Raw genomic sequence first — 21,189 nt, 5'->3', positions numbered from 1 at the left:
TCTCTCTCTCACACACACTAAGAAATCTGGATTATGTTAAGAGTAAAATTGTGTAAATGCATGCCCCCAAAATCTTTGAAGTGGGTGCTCTCAGGGCAAAAATCTAATTCTCTAGCTTTCCCCTATCATGCTGACTCCTGCTCTCTTCTCTCTCCATCTATTCTAATCCAGTCTCTCCCTCCCTTCCTCCAATTTAATTTTTCCTCCCTCTCTTTAAATTCCAATCAATCTAAGCCTCTGCAGATCCAGTGGTTTATTTCTCGTCTCACTTCTTCTGTCACCACAAGCCTTGTCCCTGGACCGGCTTCTTCTACCTTTGACCTTTATTTATCAATGCGGTCTGTCTCCTCAACTCAGTTGGAAATCCCTATAGATTGGGTCATGAGGCACTGACATCTCCAGAAGCCGATAAGAAAAAAAAAGGAAAAACTTTCATGGCTGAGCGAACAGACAAACAAACAGCTAAACGAATGTTTGCACAAACAAATGGCCGCCCGACTGGGTTAATGAATGGACATGTAGAGAGAGTAGGGAGAGGGATTGTTGTAGGGATTCATCCATTCGATTTCCATCCAAGCCCGAAGGCTCTGGTATGTAATTGCTTCATGCATAGTTGATACACTGCATAATCAACCAAATACATTAGATTTTCTCTGTGTTTATGTAGAAAGCTGCACTTTGCAGGCGTTTGGCAAAGTTAGGATTTGGGTGTCTTGTAATGGAAAGCTCATTCATATCTGATTGCTCATCTCTCTCCTTTAGAATGGGCAGATACACACGGGACCAGTGAGAGGTATGCTGTCCTGTAGTTGAATCAGGACCGTGTTGTGTTTTATTCATATAGAACAAAGATGAAATATTCATACCTGAGCGTTGTTGCTATGCTTTGTTCTGTGCCTCGTACCTCTCATGTACACAAATACTGATTAATAATCAAATGGTCTATGGCCGCAAATTGGTTCCCTTCTTGTAGGAGTGTAAAAACAATGCAGATGGATGGAAGGAGTTCCCACTGGGCGTCAGCAGATTGTGTTCATGCAGCATGCAAATGCATGAGGCATGAAGCTGGTCCAACCTACCTCAACCCAGTTGCTGAACATGCTGCACTATAGAGAGGGATGGATTTCTGTTGATGGAAGCCTCGGACGAGAGATGCATGCCAAGGCATTTTTACACCGGCAACAGAGAGCAAGCAGATCCACAAGATCATACACATCTCTCCCATAGACAAATACATACACATAAGCTTGACCAGCCATTCATGCTCACAGGCTCACACAATCGGGGAGCACCACACACATGAAAAGAAATAGAAAATGGTTTGGCTTCATGAGGCTTATGAACAGCAACAGCCCGAGGCAGGTGAAATGACAGGAAGAAAAGCTATCCTTTTGTGTGAGAAAGGTGTGTTCACACTTATTTTGTGGAGCAGCAGGGACATGTCAGGGGCAAAGTCCCCATGTCTCCATCTCTAATTGGAGCGCATCCCTCTGACCTGTCCCTATCACACTATGGTGGAAGCAGGATGCTGGGCTAATGGATAGCCCACCTGTGGAGTGCTTGTCCTTGATGTGCTGGGTTGACGGCAGCCATGCTGAGGGTAGACTGCAGATTAGAGGCAAATCAGAAGATTTGTTTGTCCTTTCCAAGCGGGGCGGGACATTCAAGGAGAGAGACCAGCCATGTGCTGTGATGGAGTGGGTTGGATTGGTACGACAGATGTGTGTTAGTGTGACTGATGTGTTCTAGGTGAGCAGGCTGTGCTGGGTCACCGACACCTGCAGAACGAACATAAGCCTGTCCAAGAAATGCCTGGGCATACTGATGCTGTGTTTCAGTCAATCAATGTCCAAATGGCAAATGAACAGAGCCGAAGGTAGCTTTTTGTGATAACACCTTTGGTGAAGATTTCGGAGGAGATAACAATGTTGTAATTACCTGTGCTGAATTGGAACTGTGGATGCTCAATGAGCTATAAACAAGGTTGCTTTGGTCTCCTTGGGGTAATTGTTTGAAAAGCCTGCAACAGCCTGGTCCAGCGATGGTGAAATTGGAAGGGGTGGTATCCTGTAATTTCTCAGACCACTGAAGCATGTCCTGTGTGTGGGCTGAAACTCAGGCTGATTTGAAATGGAAGCATAACTTTTTGTTCCCTCTTACTGTAAGAGTCAAAGTCATTGGTCTCAATCAGCTTTTAACCTAGAGATGATAGGAGCGTGTGGGTCATTGGGCACCACCTGCACTGCTTTTTACATTTCACTGAGTATGCCAATTCCTATTACAGAATATTTCTTTGGTCATGGCTACAGAGTTTCTGTGAAATGTTGGAGTGGAATATGTATACAGGTGGTTAAATCAAGGTTCCCTGAGCAGAAATAGCTGGGAAGAACAGGAATACAATCTATTTGATGCTCCTTGCAGATGGCCGTCAGGTAACATTAGCATAATGGTATTCAGAGCACTCTTGCAGAAATTCACTAATTCATCACAGCATCAGGCCAAGCTAAATAATGCTGTGGCCCTTGAGCTTTGAAAAAGTGACGTGATTCCAAATATTGGAGCAGATTGACTGTGTGCAGCCTAAACAAGTGCTGGACTTAATTGTTGAATGTTAATAAAAGCAGGCAGCATTGCATGGCGAGACAATGTGTCAGTCATGCAGGCTTGACCATAGGAATACTGTGAACCGAAGGATTTTCCCTCTGATCTTGCTGGCTTACTCCTCGGCCCACATCGCATCATGTAACTGGAAATCGTATGCACAATCTTACTGCTGTGATCTCAGTCCGATTTACAACCTTCTTTGCATTTTGTCCTTTGTATCTGGCTGACTAGCAGGGATCACTTAAATACAGGAGCCACAGTGAGTTTTATCAAAGTTTGATTACTACACAGTCTCCAGCTTTGACTGTTCCGAGCGAACACTGGATTTTCTGTAAGACTGGAAGATGAGAGAAATCACAATAAATGTGCCGCAGCATACAGATGCAGGGGATGTCATTTTTGACTGCTGTATGAGAAAATGTAATATAATGCATCACTGCTGTGCGAAAGTCACAAGGTGTACATAGATTAAAACACCCACACAGATGGACACACACACATACACACATGTGCGCACAGACAAGCACGCAATGCATGCATTGGAGGCACTCTGTTTTCCCGACGTGCTCCCAGCCATGATTAATAATGTGTTGCTTACATTATTTTGAATCTTTAAACTAGATGCCTCCTCATTAACATGCATATTACATTATCATGTAGGTTCAGGCTACATTAGTGTCATGTAGGACCATCACAGTCCCCATGAATTTAATTGAGTATGTTGCCTTTAGTGTGTGGGGGTAGCTGCAGGCTGCTGGAGAGGACATCATGTCCAAGAATGTTGTTAATATTCTACATACATCAGGCATCCCGTGTCTTTATTAGATACATTCAGTAGATTTGTCATCCCTGAAAAGTGGGATGATGAAGGTGGAAGGGAGGAAAGATTGACTTATTGGAAAGACTGGAGGACAAATCCGGTAACAGAAGTGATCATGACAGTGATCATCATAGGAAATCAATCCCTAATCTTTTAATGAAAGTAAGCTCGTCTCCATATCTAGGGTGCTATAATTACCGCATTAAATATCCCATGCTGACATTTACATAGAAGATACGAGACGATGCTGTGCCTATAAAAAAGCAGTAAAAGCAGAGAGTGTCATTTTTAACCATGGAAATTAGATATTATATTCATGAACTGATGATTTTTAACTGAATAAAGTGTTTGATAACTTAAATGAAACCTGTTTTACTGACGTGTTCACCAACATGACAAACCCTTAGTCCTAACCCTAAGCCCCGATCCATCAGAAAACACAGATATCTTTGAGTTAGCTCTTGCCTTTCCATCAGCCAGTGCATTAAAAGACCAAGTAATCACTGTTGGAGTCACGGAAGGTTTTAATACGGTTTTTAAATTTTGATGATAGACTGACCTTGTCGTGTTCATTTCTGAATAGTTTTGGATTATGCGGAGCTTGTGCTTTTAAAGCTCCAAAAATCCACAACAGGTCAGACAACTATATGTTGTGTGTGTGAAAGGAGTCACTGAGTGATAAACAAGCGCACAGATAATTATTATCAGATTCTGTAGCTGCCCTCAGTTCTATGGACCTTTTTTAGTGTCTTTTAGCACGTTGTTTTGGTTTTACAGCCTGTAAATTAACTACTTCTGGCTACCTGCCAAGGACACAGTCAACAGGAATTGCATTGGTAGAGTGGACTGAAACAAAGCTTCAATGAAGGCTAATGTTGCTTCAGGTCTGCTTTATGTGAACAGACAGCTGTTTTATAACTTTATAAGATGATAATATGCCAATATTGATACTGCCCTAAGTGTTTGTGTTTCACATCAAAGCAGAGCAAATGAATGACACACTAAAGGCATAATTACATGGATCAAGTTGGTAATGAGATGTGGATCGACCTTGATTTTCATTTACAACATGAGAAGCCTTATTGTCATGTGCATTTATTGCCTCTCTCTCTATGACGAACATTTAAAAATTGTTTTTATTTACACGACAGAGGAGGGGTAAGGGAGAGCTTACAACTGTGCTATTATTCCCAGTGTGTCCTGTTAGGCTAAACACTTCAAATCCATCAGAAAAGACACAATTAATCTGGTTCATTTGAATGGGATAATAAACCCTGTGTAATAAGTATTATATGAAAATGATTGGCAGCTTGTCGTTTGGCCTCTAGGTAAGTGTTGGGAAGCGAGGGAAAGCGAGGGAAAGCGAGAGAAGGGATCACATGTGCTCGTGTGCTAATGTGTATGCCCATGTGTGCATGTGTTGTTGGTCTATGTGTTTATGATCGTGGGTGGTGCAGTACAGTTTTGTCTGTTGTGATCCAGTCCCAGCTGTGTCTCATTAACTGCTGTCATTTTAATCCTCTTAGTCAAATCCCATAATTTTGTCCATCAACAAAAACATAAGCAACAGGGCATTGATTAAGCTACCCTGTTTCAGCCGTTCCGAAAAGAGGAAGTCAAGATAGAGTCAACGCAAATTCCAGTCACATCCACCCTGGTGTTATGTAAAACAATCGTGAAGCCTTTGCTTTATATTTTCATCGACTTCCTTGGTGCAAAGCTACTGTTAATCTGGTTTGGACTCTGTAGATTTCATAGAAACTGAAAGGATTTGTTGTTTGTAGCTTTACTCTGTTCAGCTGCAGAATCTCTGGGGATGATGAGCAGTTCGATTGCGTTATGTACCACTCTGGATTCCTGCAGTCAAATTCTGGTTTACCCATGTGAATTTACTTGAAAATATATGACTGATTCAGTCTCTGCCTCCCCGTGGCCCAACAGTCCTCTCCCCTTTGTGATGAAAGCTATTTTCTTCTCTTTCCCCACACTGACAGCTGGTGTGTGCTCTTCACCAGCAACACTTCAGCTCAGACCAGCTCTATGTATAGATTGCTGTCATTGAAAAAGCCTATTTCAGTGCCTCTTGCTGCTATGAATATATGCGCAACATTCTGCCGTGGTTTATTTCCAATGCAAATGCCTCTTTCTCTCCAAATGAGTCCAATAATGCTGCAATGCACAAGCTCTTCAGGGTACATAAAAATCCAACTTTCTTTGTGGGGAGAAACTCGACATGATTGTCCAAATGTCAAGCTGTCCCCTGAGAGGTATTGTAATGTACACAGAGCTTGTGGTTGGTTTTAATTGTGACATTTATGAGATGTAGGAGAGCTACATTTGTGCTCCCTTTCTCCTGTGATAAATCTCCCCAGAGGATTCTTTTTTTCCATGAGAGTGAGTCGTCCATTAATTGTGGGTACAACTAGTGAATCGATCTATCAGGTAGTATTTTCCCGAGCTGTTAGACGAACTAAGAGAGGGTTGCAGTATGTCTCTACCTAGTGTATGGTAATACCACACTGTTTCCATAGCTTCCCATGATGCCCATAAAGTTCAAAATCAACACATTGCAATTACCATCTATTCCTCAGTGCATGGATGCCTGTAGTGACTGCCTCCACCAGGAGAGTTAGGACAAGCTTCACTGCTTTATTCTCCTGTATGTCATCCTGGGCTGAAAAAACAGATTAAATTGGTTCTGCTCAACTATTTGCTGTCAGCTAAAAGTAGATGGTTCAGCCTGAGAGAAAAAAGGTATTCTGCGAATCTGCGCCCAAACACTCACTCAAACAGACAATAGAGGTGTGGGCATGCGCATCCTGGATGCATGTGGATGCAGATGCACACGCACAACCTGCCACTCATACGCAAATAAACCAAGGAAATTCAAAGGCAGCTTCAGAGATGCACAAAAAAAAGCATGCACAGAAAGATGCTTCCACACACTCACACAAACCAGGAAAACACACACAGAAGCACACAGACCACACAGTCAAACATTAGTGGCGTGTCAGAAGTCTGTCATTTCTTGTTTGGAAGATGTGAAGGCGTAGGCCGGATTTGTGACCTTTGTTGTGACTGTGAGGCGTGTTTCTCCCTCTTTGGAGAAGATGATTAATTTCTGTTATTTACATTACTGCCCTGAAGGCTTCTCAATAGGCCTCACACATTTGTCATTTCCACAGCACTGTTTTTCAAATGGAAATGAAATAGAATGTACAGCCTCCTGGGTCTGTCTCGCCAACACTCTTTTGAGCCGAGAAGATGCAAGAAAAAATACTCATGATAATGCTCATAACAAACCGTCCGTGTCAACATGGCGCCGCTGCGTCCACTCAGTGGAGTCCATTTAGCTACAGTAAACAACACGCTTTCACCAGTCCACCGCTGCTGCTGCTGCTTAATTAGTGCTCTGATTGGATGGGCACAGTCCATAAATACTGGTTCTGTACAGCTGCACTGCTTTTTAACAGTGGTTTACAGCCCGCAGGAACCAGGACATCCCCAGATTTCTGTCTGTGTATTCCCACATATGCAGCCAGCACACACACACATCATAGAGAAACACCTCGTGGATTTATGTTCACCTTGTTCTCACTTTCTCTCCGTTCAGGGCAGATTTTTTTTCCCCCTCCTGGGAGTGTGGCAATGGAGTAAAAAAGTGTGAGGAAGAAACAGGGAGTTAAAGGCAAAGTGAAAAAGACTTGAAGGTGTCCTGAGAGTGCTTTTGCTTTGTGGAAAATGCCACAGCTAATCCTTCGAGTGTCACTCTCCGCATCCTGAATAAGAACATCCTTTGTATGGTAATTACAGATTTCTCACAACGTGACTGCCTCTCCCCCCCAAAAAAAACAACAAACCAAACACACACACACACACACACACACACACACACACACACACACACACACACACACACACACACACACACACACACACACACACACACACACACACACACACACACACACACACACACACACACACACACACACACACACACACACACACACACACACGCACACACGCACACACGCACACACATACACTCACACACACTTCTTGTCCCTTCCACAATTGCTCATGCAGCCTTGAAAAAACAAGAAAACACTAACAATCAACATTCACGACTTTTTCTTAATCATGACTTAATCATCATTAGGTTTCACTACCTAATTTAGACCTTTTTGCTGTTCGAAGAAAAACAAAAGTGTACATTTTGTGTTTTCTTCATTAGAGCTGCTGAGTTTCACTGAAATGGTCTGATTGGAAAACAGCAGCCTCTGATGAGCCATAAATGAGTTATGGTCATTGACACTAATTGAAGCCACACACTACACACTACACACACCTCAGTCCATGTTAAACAAATGCTTTATTTTCCCAATGAGAGGGGTTGGCATTTGTTCCCCGGGGTTGTATTACTACAGCTGGCCTATAGCTATGATCATAACTTAATGGCTCCATAATGGGCTTGGCCCTCTAAGCAAGCTGACCTGTTAGGCCTGGGACTGCTTGACAGTGGTAATTACACATGAGCCATTTAAATGCACAAGATTAGCCAGTAACAAGGTGGGAGAGTGAAAGGAGGTGATAAGACAACTGTATGCTGATTCATCTGCCTGTGGGAAAAACCAACCCACTGCAGGTGAATTTTTGTGTTGCTTTATGCAGTAATAGTTGCTCTAATGATGTTTATACTCATGGTGGTGAGTCCAACCATAATGAGAATCTTAAATTGTAATAAAATGTGGTTTTACTACTCTAATTTGAACAGAAGGTACACCAAGGTACAGTGAAATGGAAGTGCTTTTATGATGCTGTGCCTGCTCAGGCTGTGGAAATCTAGTTAATATCAGCAGTTCAGTTTGGGTCGCTCACTTTGTGTTTATTTCAGGCTGTTGTTTAATTTAACCACATGCTTGTGTTGTCAACATAGCCCCTGAGCTACTCTCAAAGCCCCAGCCTTGCCCTCTGGCACATTTCTCCCTTTGCAGATAAAGAAACCCATGGCTTAGCAAATCAAAATATTGCACTTTAATATGGCAGGTTTATTTATAGGATGAGGGTTTTATAATTATTTTAACATCAAAAGACACGCTTTGTGTCATTCTACAGCTTGTATGTACTGCTTTCCATCATAATATCTGACAAGCAGCTCCAGGCACTTTACCATGTACTGTGAATAAGAGTCCAATCCTGACAGTGTTTTTGTGAGATTTCAATAATGCTCTCTGTCCAAACTTTGCTCCATTTAGATATTCATGAGCGGAAACACATCCCTTCGCAATCACTTTTTCAACCACTGTGGGTGTACAAATGTTTAATCACCTATACATTAAAACATTTATGGCCAGGGCTGTTTCTAGCTATTTGAGGGCACTGTGCAAATTGTGTTTGGCGGTGCCCCCCTTCCTATTTCAACCACTAAATACCATGAATACAATAAATACACAAATGAATATGTACCTTATATATCATGTTCCATATACTGCGCAGATAAATGAGACCAAATGCTACCTTTTACCTATACAAAAAAAACCTGTATTAATTCAACAACCTTTTGACAATTGTTAACATTGATTATAACATATAAGAACCTTTAAAAAAAAAAACCTATTGTTATTTATCTTTAGTATGTAATCACGTGAACAAATTCCAGTGTAGCAATACAATTCTGTGTTGGTTTGGAGTCAGTGGGTCACATGACATTGAAGCTATTGGAAAAAAAAGAGACTGAATTTGGATAAAAATATTAATTTAAAATAAATTAAGTACTTAAATCCAATTACTGCCTCTGCCGAACAGTGAGTTGTACTTTACATCCATATCTGTCCAGACTCATACAATAGCTATATGTAGTGAAGCCTGTGAAGGAATCCTTATGTTCACACGCTTGGCCAATAAAGGTGATTGACAGCAGACAATATGCTTTCAATATAGATACTGCTGCAAAGAAGCAACCAATTCTAAACCTAAAATGCATTATAAACACTTAAATACATTATGATATCACATTGAAGTTTACCTTTGACCTTTGAGATATAAAAATGTTGAAATTTCATCATTTTATCCTGTTGGACATTTTAATTAAATGTTTGTCATAATAAGCTCATCAGATTCTTGAGTAATGGCGAAAGATGTGAGGTGATATCTTCAAACACAAAACCTAATCAGTTCATCCTTGAGTCCAGGTACATTTTTATATCACATTTGAAGAAATTCACAAAAATGTGATACTGAGTTTACAGTGAACTTGATTTTTGACCTTTGATGTGAAAAACTGATAATGACTTTGAAATTAATTTGCACGTAAGGCAAAGCTCTCAGAATAAAAATGACCTTCATACACACGTTCTATTTTAGCCTTTGTGAGCTTTAACACTTGACATTTGAACTTGACTCCACTGTTATCTTACAGGAAGCCAAACACAATCAAATGTTTGCATCAAATTAGAATCAGTGATAAGTGGCCTTCATACATGTCAGTAATAAAGCAGGACACATCATTAGTAAACGCTCTCAAATGTACATAGCCATGCTCAAGCACACATTCGATAATGATCTTTCACTCAACTTGAAAAACGTATATGGCAGTAGGCCAGCTCCAGCAGCCATTGCCATTAATAACATATTAAACGATGTATGTCTGCTTTGAAATTATAATATTTTTGCAAGGGCTCAATTTTAAATCCATCACGAGTGTTGGGGGCTCATTAATGGTATGTAGCTGAGGAATTATCGGAACAAGGCCCTTCGTTGCCTGTCTGTCATTACAACACTGTCAGATGTGCTTTGGGTAGGGGGGGCTGTTAAAAGGAGCACGGGGACTTATCTGCTCAGCTGTAAAATGATTTTCTGTCTCTTCAAGAGATACTATGAGTGTGTGTGGGGGGTATCAGTGATCTGAGAGTAATTAAGATATGGGCTCACATCACACAAGGGCTTTCCATGTGGGAGACGAGCAGATAAAATTGAATGTGAAATAGTTTGAATTTAAAGGGGGGCACTTTGATTAATTACAAAACTCTCAAAGGATGGTCCACCCCCTCTTAAATTGAACTGCCACCCAATAGCAGCTGCTCTGGAGCTGATGACCTCAACACCTCCACTTTATCTTTAATAGGCAGGTTATCTAGTTATTCGTTGCAGCTCACCCATTCACTTCCTATATTGCGCTTTCTGCAAGACTGAAATACATCATTATCTTTGTATCAAGCTGTTCCATGTAAAGATTTTCTTTAAAGGGTAAAACAATTGTGTCCTTGGTGGAATTTCAATTGAGTTTATGACACATACCTCCATTCGGCTTTTCACTTTCATTGCTCAAGATGTTGATTACAAGGTTCCCATATTGGTACATAACTCTGAAAATAGCCCCTGACATTGTTCTGATACCTCAAAAACATAGAAAAAAATTTTTAAGGAATAGTATGAGACATAATAGACAGTTTGGAGGAAACACTTTTTTTCTTGATGGAGTTATACAATATAAGAATAACATCACTCATATCTGTTCAGTGAGTAGCTGGTTAACTGTGTTTTTGGATGATTAACAAACAGGACAAAAGTACAGACTTTATGTTTAGACACCAACAGCCTAGCTGCTTCTCTCTGTTTCCAGTGTTTATGCTGAGCTAAGCTAACTGTCTGCAGGCAAAATATTAAAGAGAGATATGAGAGTGGTATCAGTCTTTTCATGTCTTTCCGAAATGTCCAACTATTCTTTAATCTGTCTCTGCTGGAAACACCGTCCTCCTATGAGATGCTGTAGTATGCATTTGTTCTGTTAAATTCTGGATTGCTTGAGTTCGAATTCTCTCAGAATATAATTGTTAATTGTGGGAAGACAATAATAAAATATGCTCAGAAAAGTAGCTCTCTATTGACTTTATTAATGATTGATTACCATATGCAATCGCTGTCATTGCCTCTTTGACCATGTAATTTTCTGTTTCTAGTAAAGCAGAAATCATTTTATAAAACCAGTTCAAAGAAGCTTTAGACTAAAGTGCTGATGCTTATGGCAATTTACCGATAGGATGTATTTAGAGAAATCCTTGCTTTGTTTAGTATTTCTCCGAGCTGTAATGCTTATAATTGCTAAAACTTTCAAAGGTAGTAAATTAATATTCCTCCTCCTGGCAGGTTAATAGGCCACACTTATATACACTCAAAAACACTCAAGTGTTCAATTTGCCTTTCAACACTTGTCTCGCTCGGCTTTTGAACTAAAGCACAAGATACCTGCTTCACAGATCGCTGCTCACTGGTTGTTCCACTGAGCCCAATTCACAGATGACTGGCGACTCCTCCAAATGGGACAGAGACACAGATATAAGCCCCCCAAAAAAGGAGGGGACATAAGACAGAGAGCAAAAGAGAAACAAATTTTGCAGTCCACATAAAGGGGGAGGTGTGAGAGCTGCGCTGTGCCTTCATGATGATATTTCACCCTGAACAAACAAGCTGAGCCTCACACAGAGAGGAAGGCATCGATCTACCCGGCTCCAATCATAATACATCCACTTTTCCCCAAGTTTACTTTCTGGCATTCTATCAGGACTTTATAAATTATTTTGGGTGACAAATCGATCTGTTGCTTTGCCCCCCTCTCTCTCTCGCTGCTGAGAGAGGGGAAACTTGATTGTGAGCGGTGTGTGTGTGTGTGTGTGTGTGTGTGTGTGTGTGTGTGTGTGTGTGTGTGTGTGTGTGTGTGTGTGTGTGTGTGTGTGTGTGTGTGTGTGTCGGTGTGTGTCTGTGTCTGTGTGTGTACGTGCGTGTTTATGTAAATGTGTGCTTGTCTGTGCGTGTGTGTGTGTGTGCGCGTGTGTGTGTGGATACACTTGTGTGTCGTCTGCTTCGGAGGCATCATCTGCCATCTGGCCTCAAAGTACAGGGGCCACATGGTGGGAAAGCAAATGTCACTGGTCAGGCTAGCCAATGCCAAGTCCCGACAAATGACGTCAGGAGAAGCCCACACTGTCACCGCCTGAACAAACAACCCTGCCACCAAGTCTGATCCTCTCCTGACCCTTTGCTTCCCTGTCGGTTTGCTTGTAATGATGGTGATGGTATTCTAGGAATTAAAGATTATCCCAGTGTGGTACTCAATGACAGTCCCTCTGGAAATGAGCTGAATCCTTAACACAAGAAAAATCTATCTTTGGGGAGTGTTGAGAACTTTAGGGAGTCTGAAAAAAAACACAGATGGCCTAAACTTGTGAGTATTTTTGGGCTGTCTCCCCAGTCAGATCATCTAAAAAAACAACAGACAGCAGATCCAAAAAACTGGATTGAATACCTTTGTCTGAGCCAACTCTATTCAAGCCAGTGACATTTAAGTATCAATCCGTGGAAATGGCAATGCAATTCAGAATATAATCCATTGAAATGGTTCCTCACATCTGCCAAACAAATATGATTTTAATGGTAAAGTAGATTCAATTGTATTTTTTTCTATTTTGGATGCCATCCCGTGTGCTCCAACATAAATGTCATACAAATTCATGCGCACTAGTGATGAACAATGAACTCTGAACGTCCTCGTTAATGTCTGATCTGATTCTGAGCTGAACTCAAACAGCTAATTTCAGTCTTTTCGCAGCCATCACCTCTCTGCAAAGAAGCAGCTGGAACATAAAGGTTTCAACACTTGCCATGTTTGAAAAAAAGAAGAAGCTTCATTTCAATTTGGGTCTGCGGCTACACTGAGACAGTGTGAACCTGTTAAAAGCCTTGTTTAGTTTCTCACAAAGCATCTGCTCAGCACCTCTGCAATAGGGAATGTGTTCACCAGATGAGGCGGGTAACCAATGCAATGTCCTTGCAAGGAATTACTATTTCAATGAGGGTTTGCCAGTCGGGCTTCATGCTGTCTTTGGTTTTTAATTACACTATATGAGACAAACACACATACAGCATTTCTCTAGGCGTCACAAGGCCAAAAGGAAATACTTACAAGGTTGAGCAGACAAGGTGAGGTAAGGGAAAAGTGCTTCTGCTTAGTTTCATGGCCGTGCTTTACATTTTCCAGCTGATGTGCCCTTGTGCAGCGTTGGTTGAGGGACTCACGGCTGATCATGCAGTGATGTACTGTACTTTACTCAAAGCCCCAGACACACGCTGCAGTGTATGTGCTTTAGCTATAGGCAACAGCACTCACTGTGACAGACACCTCCTTTTCCCCTGTAATCCCTCCTGCACCTCTTCACCAGCTGACAAGAGCTACTTTCACTATAGACACAGTGAGAAGGAGCCAGGTGAACAACCTTGAATAATTTGCGATGGGTGAAACACTTGTCCCCATCTTATTGTATCCCATCCAGAAAGTGCTGTATATATAGGATAGATTGATTTAATGTGTATTTATACAATAAATGTATGCTTTCAGTCTGAAATGCTTTAACATATTCGGGTGTCTCTAATGCCAGCAGTGAGTGAAGTAACACAATTATATGCTTTTAATTAAAAAAAAAAAAAATGCAGGTGGAATTACAACTGTTGTGAACCACACATGTCTTATTTGCAGCTTTCTGACAACCAGCAGTTGTTAAATTACAGATTATCCCAGCAATCCTGACAGGGATAAAACTAGTCAAACAATCCCCAAGCATCAGCCTCCCACTCCGGGCAACTCTCTTCCATACGGTACATAGCATATGAACACATATATAAATAGCTTCACACATGACTGCGTGCAATTGTGTACACACACACACACACACACACACACACACACACACACACACACACACACACACACACACACACACACACACACACACACACACACACACACACACACACACACACACACACACACACGCATCACAGACATAAAGATGTAAACACAAACACACCAGCTGCCATGTGGAATAAAGAGCCAAGAAGACCTACTCTATTTTACACATCCGCAGGGGGTCAATAACTCATTAGGGCCAAGGAGAGGCAGAGGCAGCTGAAGGAGATGACGTGGTGGGAGATGGGCTGTGTGGCGGTGAGCTGTTCACCTGAGGATATCAGCATGTCATTGTGCCCAGAGGTCATGAGGACGATTCATGACTTCATTAGCAGCATTTCACAAAACATGCCAAGGTGTTTCCAGGCCTGAAATAAGGTGCTACATGTAATTTGCCTGTTTTATTCTTCTCAAACTTTTTTTTTTGCTCCCTTTCTGGGGTTGTTACTGCTCATTCTATTGTTTTTTTTTAATTTTTATTTATTACCCTTTTATCGCCTGTCATGAACTTGCATCTCGTTGAAGTGCTCCATAAAAATAAAGTTCATAATGAGGTTGAAGTAGACATCTGTCCCTCTAGCAAGCCGTTGTAGAGCATTGGCCTATGGGATTGTCTTTAGAGACAACAGAGGCATCGAAGCAAGTATATGTACCGTCCATGATTCATCATGCTCACTTGTTATTTCTGTCTTAAACTCATAAGATTGCTTCAACAGTTTCAAATATTATGAGTTTCTTTATTGATGACCTGAATCAAATGGTGGCTGGCCCTTCGCTTCTTCCTTAACAAGCCCTGGCAAATCTCCAGTGAAGGGGACTCATCTGTTTAATCATCTCAATCACTGAGCAGGACCTGACTAAATATAGAATACAGAAAACAGGCAGCTGTGTGGGCTGCATCAGTGTACTACAGTGGACAGACTGCTGCTGTCAATGGATAAATGCAAATATATATATATATATGGCTCTGTGTATATCTGAGCCCACATGAATGTCTAAAGGTTTATCAGACAGGCAGTGTGCGTGTTTGTTTTTGCTGCATGCCTTTGAGTTACAACACAGAGCACAATTTAAGGACCTGTTTACAGAATTTATCCTGTTACACAACCTAATCCCAAAAGCTTCAAAGTCACTTCAGTGGTACAAGTTCAAAATATCAGCAAGCACTATGTGGAACCAGAGCTTGATTATATGTATTAGTAAAATCCACTGAAAACCACAAAATCTGCATGTTGCTTTAATAGATTTCGGAATTTATTTCAGACTCAGAACAATGATTTCCATCTTTGAACTGATGTCCACACAAAATACCACAAAAATGCCAGGATGAGGTGTTCAACCTTGTTAAGGACACATGCTAATTACTTGATCCAAAGACTAAATCCATAAACACACAGACAATGTAATTAAATCATGTGCACAGCTCTGCGTCAACACCAATCATCTGAAATGACCTTGGAACTTCTTGGAAATGGGCGTATTCATAAAGTATGTCAGCACCTCAGATGATGTCATTAATGATCATGTATCATGCACCATGCATAGTAACAAGTTCATATGGTTCTTTGGAAAAGGACACAGGGTGAAACTTATTTCACTTAGTGAAAGATCTTCTTGACTGAAGGCAAATGCAAATGAAATATGCAAACTGTGTTCACTTCATCACACACCCATACTCATTTAACAGAGTAAGTGAAACCTTGTTTTTTTTTTTTTTTTAAATATTGTAAATTTGGACCAAAAGCTCAGCTTGATTTAGATTACAGGATATGTAAATGCTAAATAACCACTTTCACTACCTTTTAGATTAAAACACCAAGCTTGCAGCGAGTCTGGCATCCAACTCAGCTGGGATGCCTGTGTTTGGTGCCATTTGGCAACCACTGGATTATTTAAATGCCCTGATGAATACATAGCCCCTGGGCCAGACTGCTCAAACTGAACACTGAGTGTGCTCTGACATGCTCAGCATACACTAATGGGACTTCTGACAGTACTGTGCATTCATCCTACAAAAACCCCGGCACAGTGCCAGAGGGGACCAGTGGCTGGGTGTGAATGTAGTACACTGGCTGAAGATCTAGAAATGAAAGGCCACAGGTCTGACTGGTGCAACATCTAATGTGTCCATCAGTGGCCACTTATACTGTCAAACTGTCCTTGGGTGACACAAAGAGCTCCTTCCTGCTCATTTGTTACAAATTACAGTATTTTTGACTGGAGCAACAGCTGCAGTAAATTTCCTAAATAGAATGGATTTACATCTCATCTCGATTTTCAAGAAGCTCAGTGGCTGTGTGAATTTAAGCGTGACTCTGAACCCCTGTGCGCTAAGCTGAAGCTGGAGAAGATCCACGGCTATGTGACTGCCGTGTAAAACATGTCAGGAATTAGCAACTTGCACGCATGCAGTGGCACGAGACACCGACTCGCGCTGCAGTGTTGATCGCTCGGGTGCTGTCCATGGTGCTGAAACACACACACACAAAATTGTTAAAACGGGACGTACATTTGCACAAAACTCAGCGGAAACGCGGCCAATCTATTTGAATCTGACGCCAAATATGGTCCACGAAGCAACACATGCTTCACAGTGGACACAGCTGCCTCGGATCCCCTCGGAGATGCCAGTGTTGTTGCCCTATGGAGCACAAGAGGCATCTCATTGATTATGGTTATTTTGGAAAATGTCAGTAGAGCAGTGTAGGCCGAATATGTTGACCTTTTAAGATGGAACTCCGTTCAACGCCATTGCAGAACAATGCAATTCAGGAAACAATATTGATCGTGATTTGTTGCAGATCTAAAATCCGTATTTATTTTCATTTAGAAAAAAAATAAGGCTAAATATTACAAATAATCTCCTATACTTCGACACCATGCGCATGGTATCATGTAACGGTTTGAATAGCTTGTCTAAAATCCCAAAACTAGACTCTTTTTTTTTCTCTGTCTTTGTAAAATATGGAATTCTCCAGAGAAAAAAAGGAGGACAACTGAAATTGACTTTATGGGGTTTTTTTGTGTCTTGAAAGCCCAATTGATTACGACCTCAACGGAAAGCATGCCACCTCATTTAAGATATTTGTGTAACAGGAGGAACCGCACAGACAAGAATTAACTTGAGCTTCTGGTCAGCCGCCTGGTTAGACTATTACGCATTGATCAACCCCCCCTACACCCTCTTTACACACACACACACACACACACACACACACACACACACACACACACACACACACACACACACACACACACACACACACACACACACACACACACACACACACACACACACACACACACAGTGAAGCAGCAGAGGAATTTGTGGGTGCAGATAGGACCACTCCTCTCTCTGCCTCTCTGCATACGATTTTCTCTCCTCTCTCCACAGTCGGGGCTCGGTGGAGAGGAAGGGGGAGGGTGGTCTTGCAGTCGACGAGAGGAACAGGAGTTTATTGAGGAGTAGCTGCAACGGGAGGAAAAAAAAAAAACCTATGCACATGAGCCTTGCGGATGGTGAGAGGAGGGGAAAAAGACAGGATCGCGCGCGGACAAATGACCCCTCTCTGCTGTGAAACTGCCTCTTGAATTGTTTAACTTGTTGATGCAACGTTATCGTAGCTTGTTTTTTCCTCTATCGTCTGGCTGCAGTGACAAATAGATGGGTGGCGGAATCGCAAGTATTCTCTTCCGAGGATAGGTATTTTTATTGAACTCATCGCGGATGCAGTTTGAAGAGCAACCTTCTCTAAGGTGGGTGTTTTTCTTGACTTCGATTTTTTTTTTTTTTTTTTTTTTTTTATTGAAAGAAAAAAAACACATTCCGGGTTATTGATGGGTGCAGATTTCGAAATCCAATTCATATATTCTGCCGCAAAGTGGGCTCCTATTACTGAACAGTTACCCTGTGGATGAGGCTTGAGAGTGATACTTAACAGTGCTATGCGCATTATCAGTATAAGTAAATGAGCTCGTGCGTTTTCTTGTCACATTCTGTTAAGCCGAGGTGCTTTCAGAAGCCTCTAACCATCAGTGTCTCTGTCTGCTGTTCTTCCTGCAGATGCAATTCATCTCTGAGCCATAGCACTGTGACAAACGGAGCAGGGTCGTATTAAACGCTATAGGTCAGCATGGCAGCAGGTGTAGCGGCGTGGCTTCCTTTCGCCCGAGCAGCAGCCATAGGATGGATGCCCGTGGCGAGCACCCCGATGCCCATCCCTCCTCAAGACAAGAGGAAAGCCCAGGACGGACTCATCATCCTCAACGTGAGTGGGTCCAAGTTTCAGACGTGGCGAACCACTTTGGAGAGGTACCCGGACACTTTGCTGGGGAGCACGGAGAGAGACTTCTTTTTCCACGAGGAGACGAACGAATACTTTTTCGACCGTGACCCTGACATCTTCCGACACATCCTCAATTTTTACCGCACGGGGAAACTACACTATCCACGCCAAGAATGCATTTCTGCGTACGACGAGGAGCTCGCTTTCTTTGGCATCATCCCCGAAATCATTGGGGACTGCTGTTACGAGGAGTACAAAGACCGAAGGCGCGAAAATGTAGAGAGGCTTCAAGATGACGAGGAGATGGACCAGAGCAATGACGTCACTCCGGTGAACCTGTCGTCCCGGGAGTACCTGTGGCGGGCTTTTGAAAACCCTCACACCAGCACTTTAGCGCTGGTCTTCTACTATGTCACAGGATTCTTCATAGCCATATCAGTGATGGCCAATGTGGTGGAGACGGTTCCGTGTGGGACTTTGCCCAACAGGTCAAAGGAGATGTCCTGTGGAGATCGTTACGCACTGGCCTTCTTTTGTTTAGACACTGCGTGCGTCATGATATTCACTGTTGAGTATCTCCTCCGTTTAATCGCAGCACCCAGCCGCTACAAGTTTATGAAAAGTGTGATGAGCGTCATTGACGTGGTCGCCATCATGCCTTACTACATCGGCCTGGTGATGACCGATAATGACCAGGTGAGCGGTGCTTTCGTCACCCTGAGAGTTTTCCGAGTCTTTCGGATTTTCAAGTTCTCCCGGCACTCCGCCGGGCTGCGCATCCTGGGCTACACCTTGAAGAGCTGCGCCTCCGAGCTGGGCTTCCTTCTATTCTCCCTCACCATGGCCATCATTATCTTTGCAACGGTCATGTTTTATGCAGAGAAAGGCTCCACAGCCAGCAAGTTCACCAGTATCCCCGCAGCGTTTTGGTACACCATTGTCACCATGACAACACTGGGGTAGGTGGCTGCATATGTTCATAAAACCTTAAAGCTTCTTCAGCACATCATAAATCACCGCCCGGGTATATGAAACCTCCATGTTTATTCTGAATGAGATGCAAAATAAGTCCCCGATTGCTTAATGACGACAACAGTCTAATGAACGAATTACTGCTTCATAATTTTGCTCACTCCTGAAGAGCAGGTTCGTTAGCTCTTAGATCCTAATTTGCACAAATTGGTTGGCCATTGTTTAAGCTGATTGTGGCGCGGCCACAGGTGTGCATCTATTGGGCATATTAAGGGCTCCGAGCCCTGCTCAGCAAATCCGAGGGCAGGAACGAGCTGCTTTATTGAAAGCGTCTGTGCGCCATCAATTGCTTATCAACGAGCCCACACCTCGCAAGCATCCATCACCGTGTTGAAGGTTAAGCCTCGTCCCTGCCCGTTTTCAAGGGTCTTCATTGTGCTGGGGTTTTTTTTTTTTGGAGAGGGTTGTAAACATCCCAGGATATTATATTAGAACTACAGGACAAAGGATGGCTCCTAACTAGCCAAGACACCGCATACCGCATTTATAAGCCAAACAGAGGCAAGAGCGGTGATTAAATTGAAGCCAAAGTACTGTGCAAAAATGTATAGGCTACGCGCACACACGCACGCGCACGCACACACACACACACACACACACACACACACACACACACACCTTTCCTCTCCTCTCCCAGCACCGCCTCCTCTCTGCCTCTCATTCATTCTCTCTCGCAGCTCCTCTCTCCTCCTTTCAGCGAGGTACAGTAAATATTTGAGTGCTAATTTCATGCTCATGAACAACGTCAGCTGTACTATGTGCTGATGTAGCATAAATTAATTAAACACCGTTAAGACGATTACATAAAATTAATTCGCATTGATGAGCGCGTTCAACCGCTCAGCTGCTCGGAGTGGGTTATCATTATTGTTGTTATTATTACCATTATTCACTCCAGATCCCTGTAACGACGTGCTTTCCAAGGTGCTACAACTTTTGACACTGAGACCGTTTGGTTGCCAATTGTTTTTTTTTTTTATTGTTTTTTTTTTTTATTCGTTCAAATAAATCAACAAATTTGGGAGTTTTTAAATTATACGAAATAATAATCAGAGCATTTCTGATTTGTGTGTAAAAGGCTTCCTCTTCATTACTGCTGCACGTATATCGACCCACTCAGCCAGCGTTAGTCCTCACGTCCTCCTCTCCACCGATGGTACAGAAATGAGGTCCTGTTGATATAACGCTGCGTTTTAATTTCAAAGTCATAACGTCGCGAATCAACCATTGTAAAACAAAAATGCCGCTGGCTGTGTGTGTGCTTGTGTGCGTTTTCGTTTGTGTTTGCAGTTGTGTATGAGTGTAAGTGAATTGCAGTATGTGTACAAGTGTGTGCTTGAGATGTGTCAGGCAAAAAAAATACTGTGAATATAAAGTTTGAATGTGATCTTGTCTGCATGCAGGATCTTCACAATACAAACAAACTGATCCAACAATCCTCCCTCTTTTTGTCTTTCCTCACATCTGCATTGATGCAGCCGCTCTGCACCTGGTACCTCACAGCTCTGCAGGCAGCATATGTTATTATTATTAATATTTAAAATATTGTCTGTCTTGCTAACTTCTCTCTGTCTGCTCTCATGCGGTGGATGACACTGAGCTGTGGATTTCCTGTCTTCTTAATGGCATACAGCGCTTCCCCCTGAGCTTTCTCAATACCAGTCGAACTAGCACTCACCCTCGAAATGACCAATGAGAGCGTAATT

At 42.3% G+C, this 21,189-nt stretch overlaps 2 protein-coding genes across 3 annotated transcripts in view; one reads left to right on the top strand and one right to left on the bottom strand.

Annotated features, from left to right (window-relative positions):
- nt5dc3 (5'-nucleotidase domain containing 3) overlaps positions 1-21,189 on the bottom strand; it is a 66,282-nt gene continuing 45,093 nt past the window's right edge. Inside the window, exon 15 of the transcript XR_011310774.1 lies at positions 1-26. The gene's annotated coding sequence lies outside the window, so the exon portion shown is untranslated. The remainder of the gene's footprint in view (positions 27-21,189) is intronic.
- Positions 17,486-21,189, top strand: part of LOC138618995 (A-type voltage-gated potassium channel KCND2-like) — a 32,794-nt gene continuing 29,090 nt past the window's right edge. For both annotated transcript variants that reach the window (XM_069695146.1, XM_069695145.1), the window contains exons 1-2: positions 17,486-17,921; positions 18,229-19,410. In XM_069695146.1, coding sequence (XP_069551247.1) covers positions 18,299-19,410 — 1,112 coding nt within the window. In that variant the 5' untranslated portion in view covers positions 17,486-17,921; positions 18,229-18,298. The remainder of the gene's footprint in view (positions 17,922-18,228; positions 19,411-21,189) is intronic.

Source organism: Brachyistius frenatus, unplaced genomic scaffold (genome assembly GCF_029030835.1).
Source record: "Brachyistius frenatus isolate BFR_SWC_R1_liver_20210118 unplaced genomic scaffold, ASM2903083v1 Contig_19, whole genome shotgun sequence".
NCBI lineage: Eukaryota > Metazoa > Chordata > Actinopteri > Embiotocidae > Brachyistius > Brachyistius frenatus.
The sequence above is the reverse complement of the archived record's forward strand: the minus strand, read 5'-3'. Positions and strand labels throughout refer to the sequence as shown.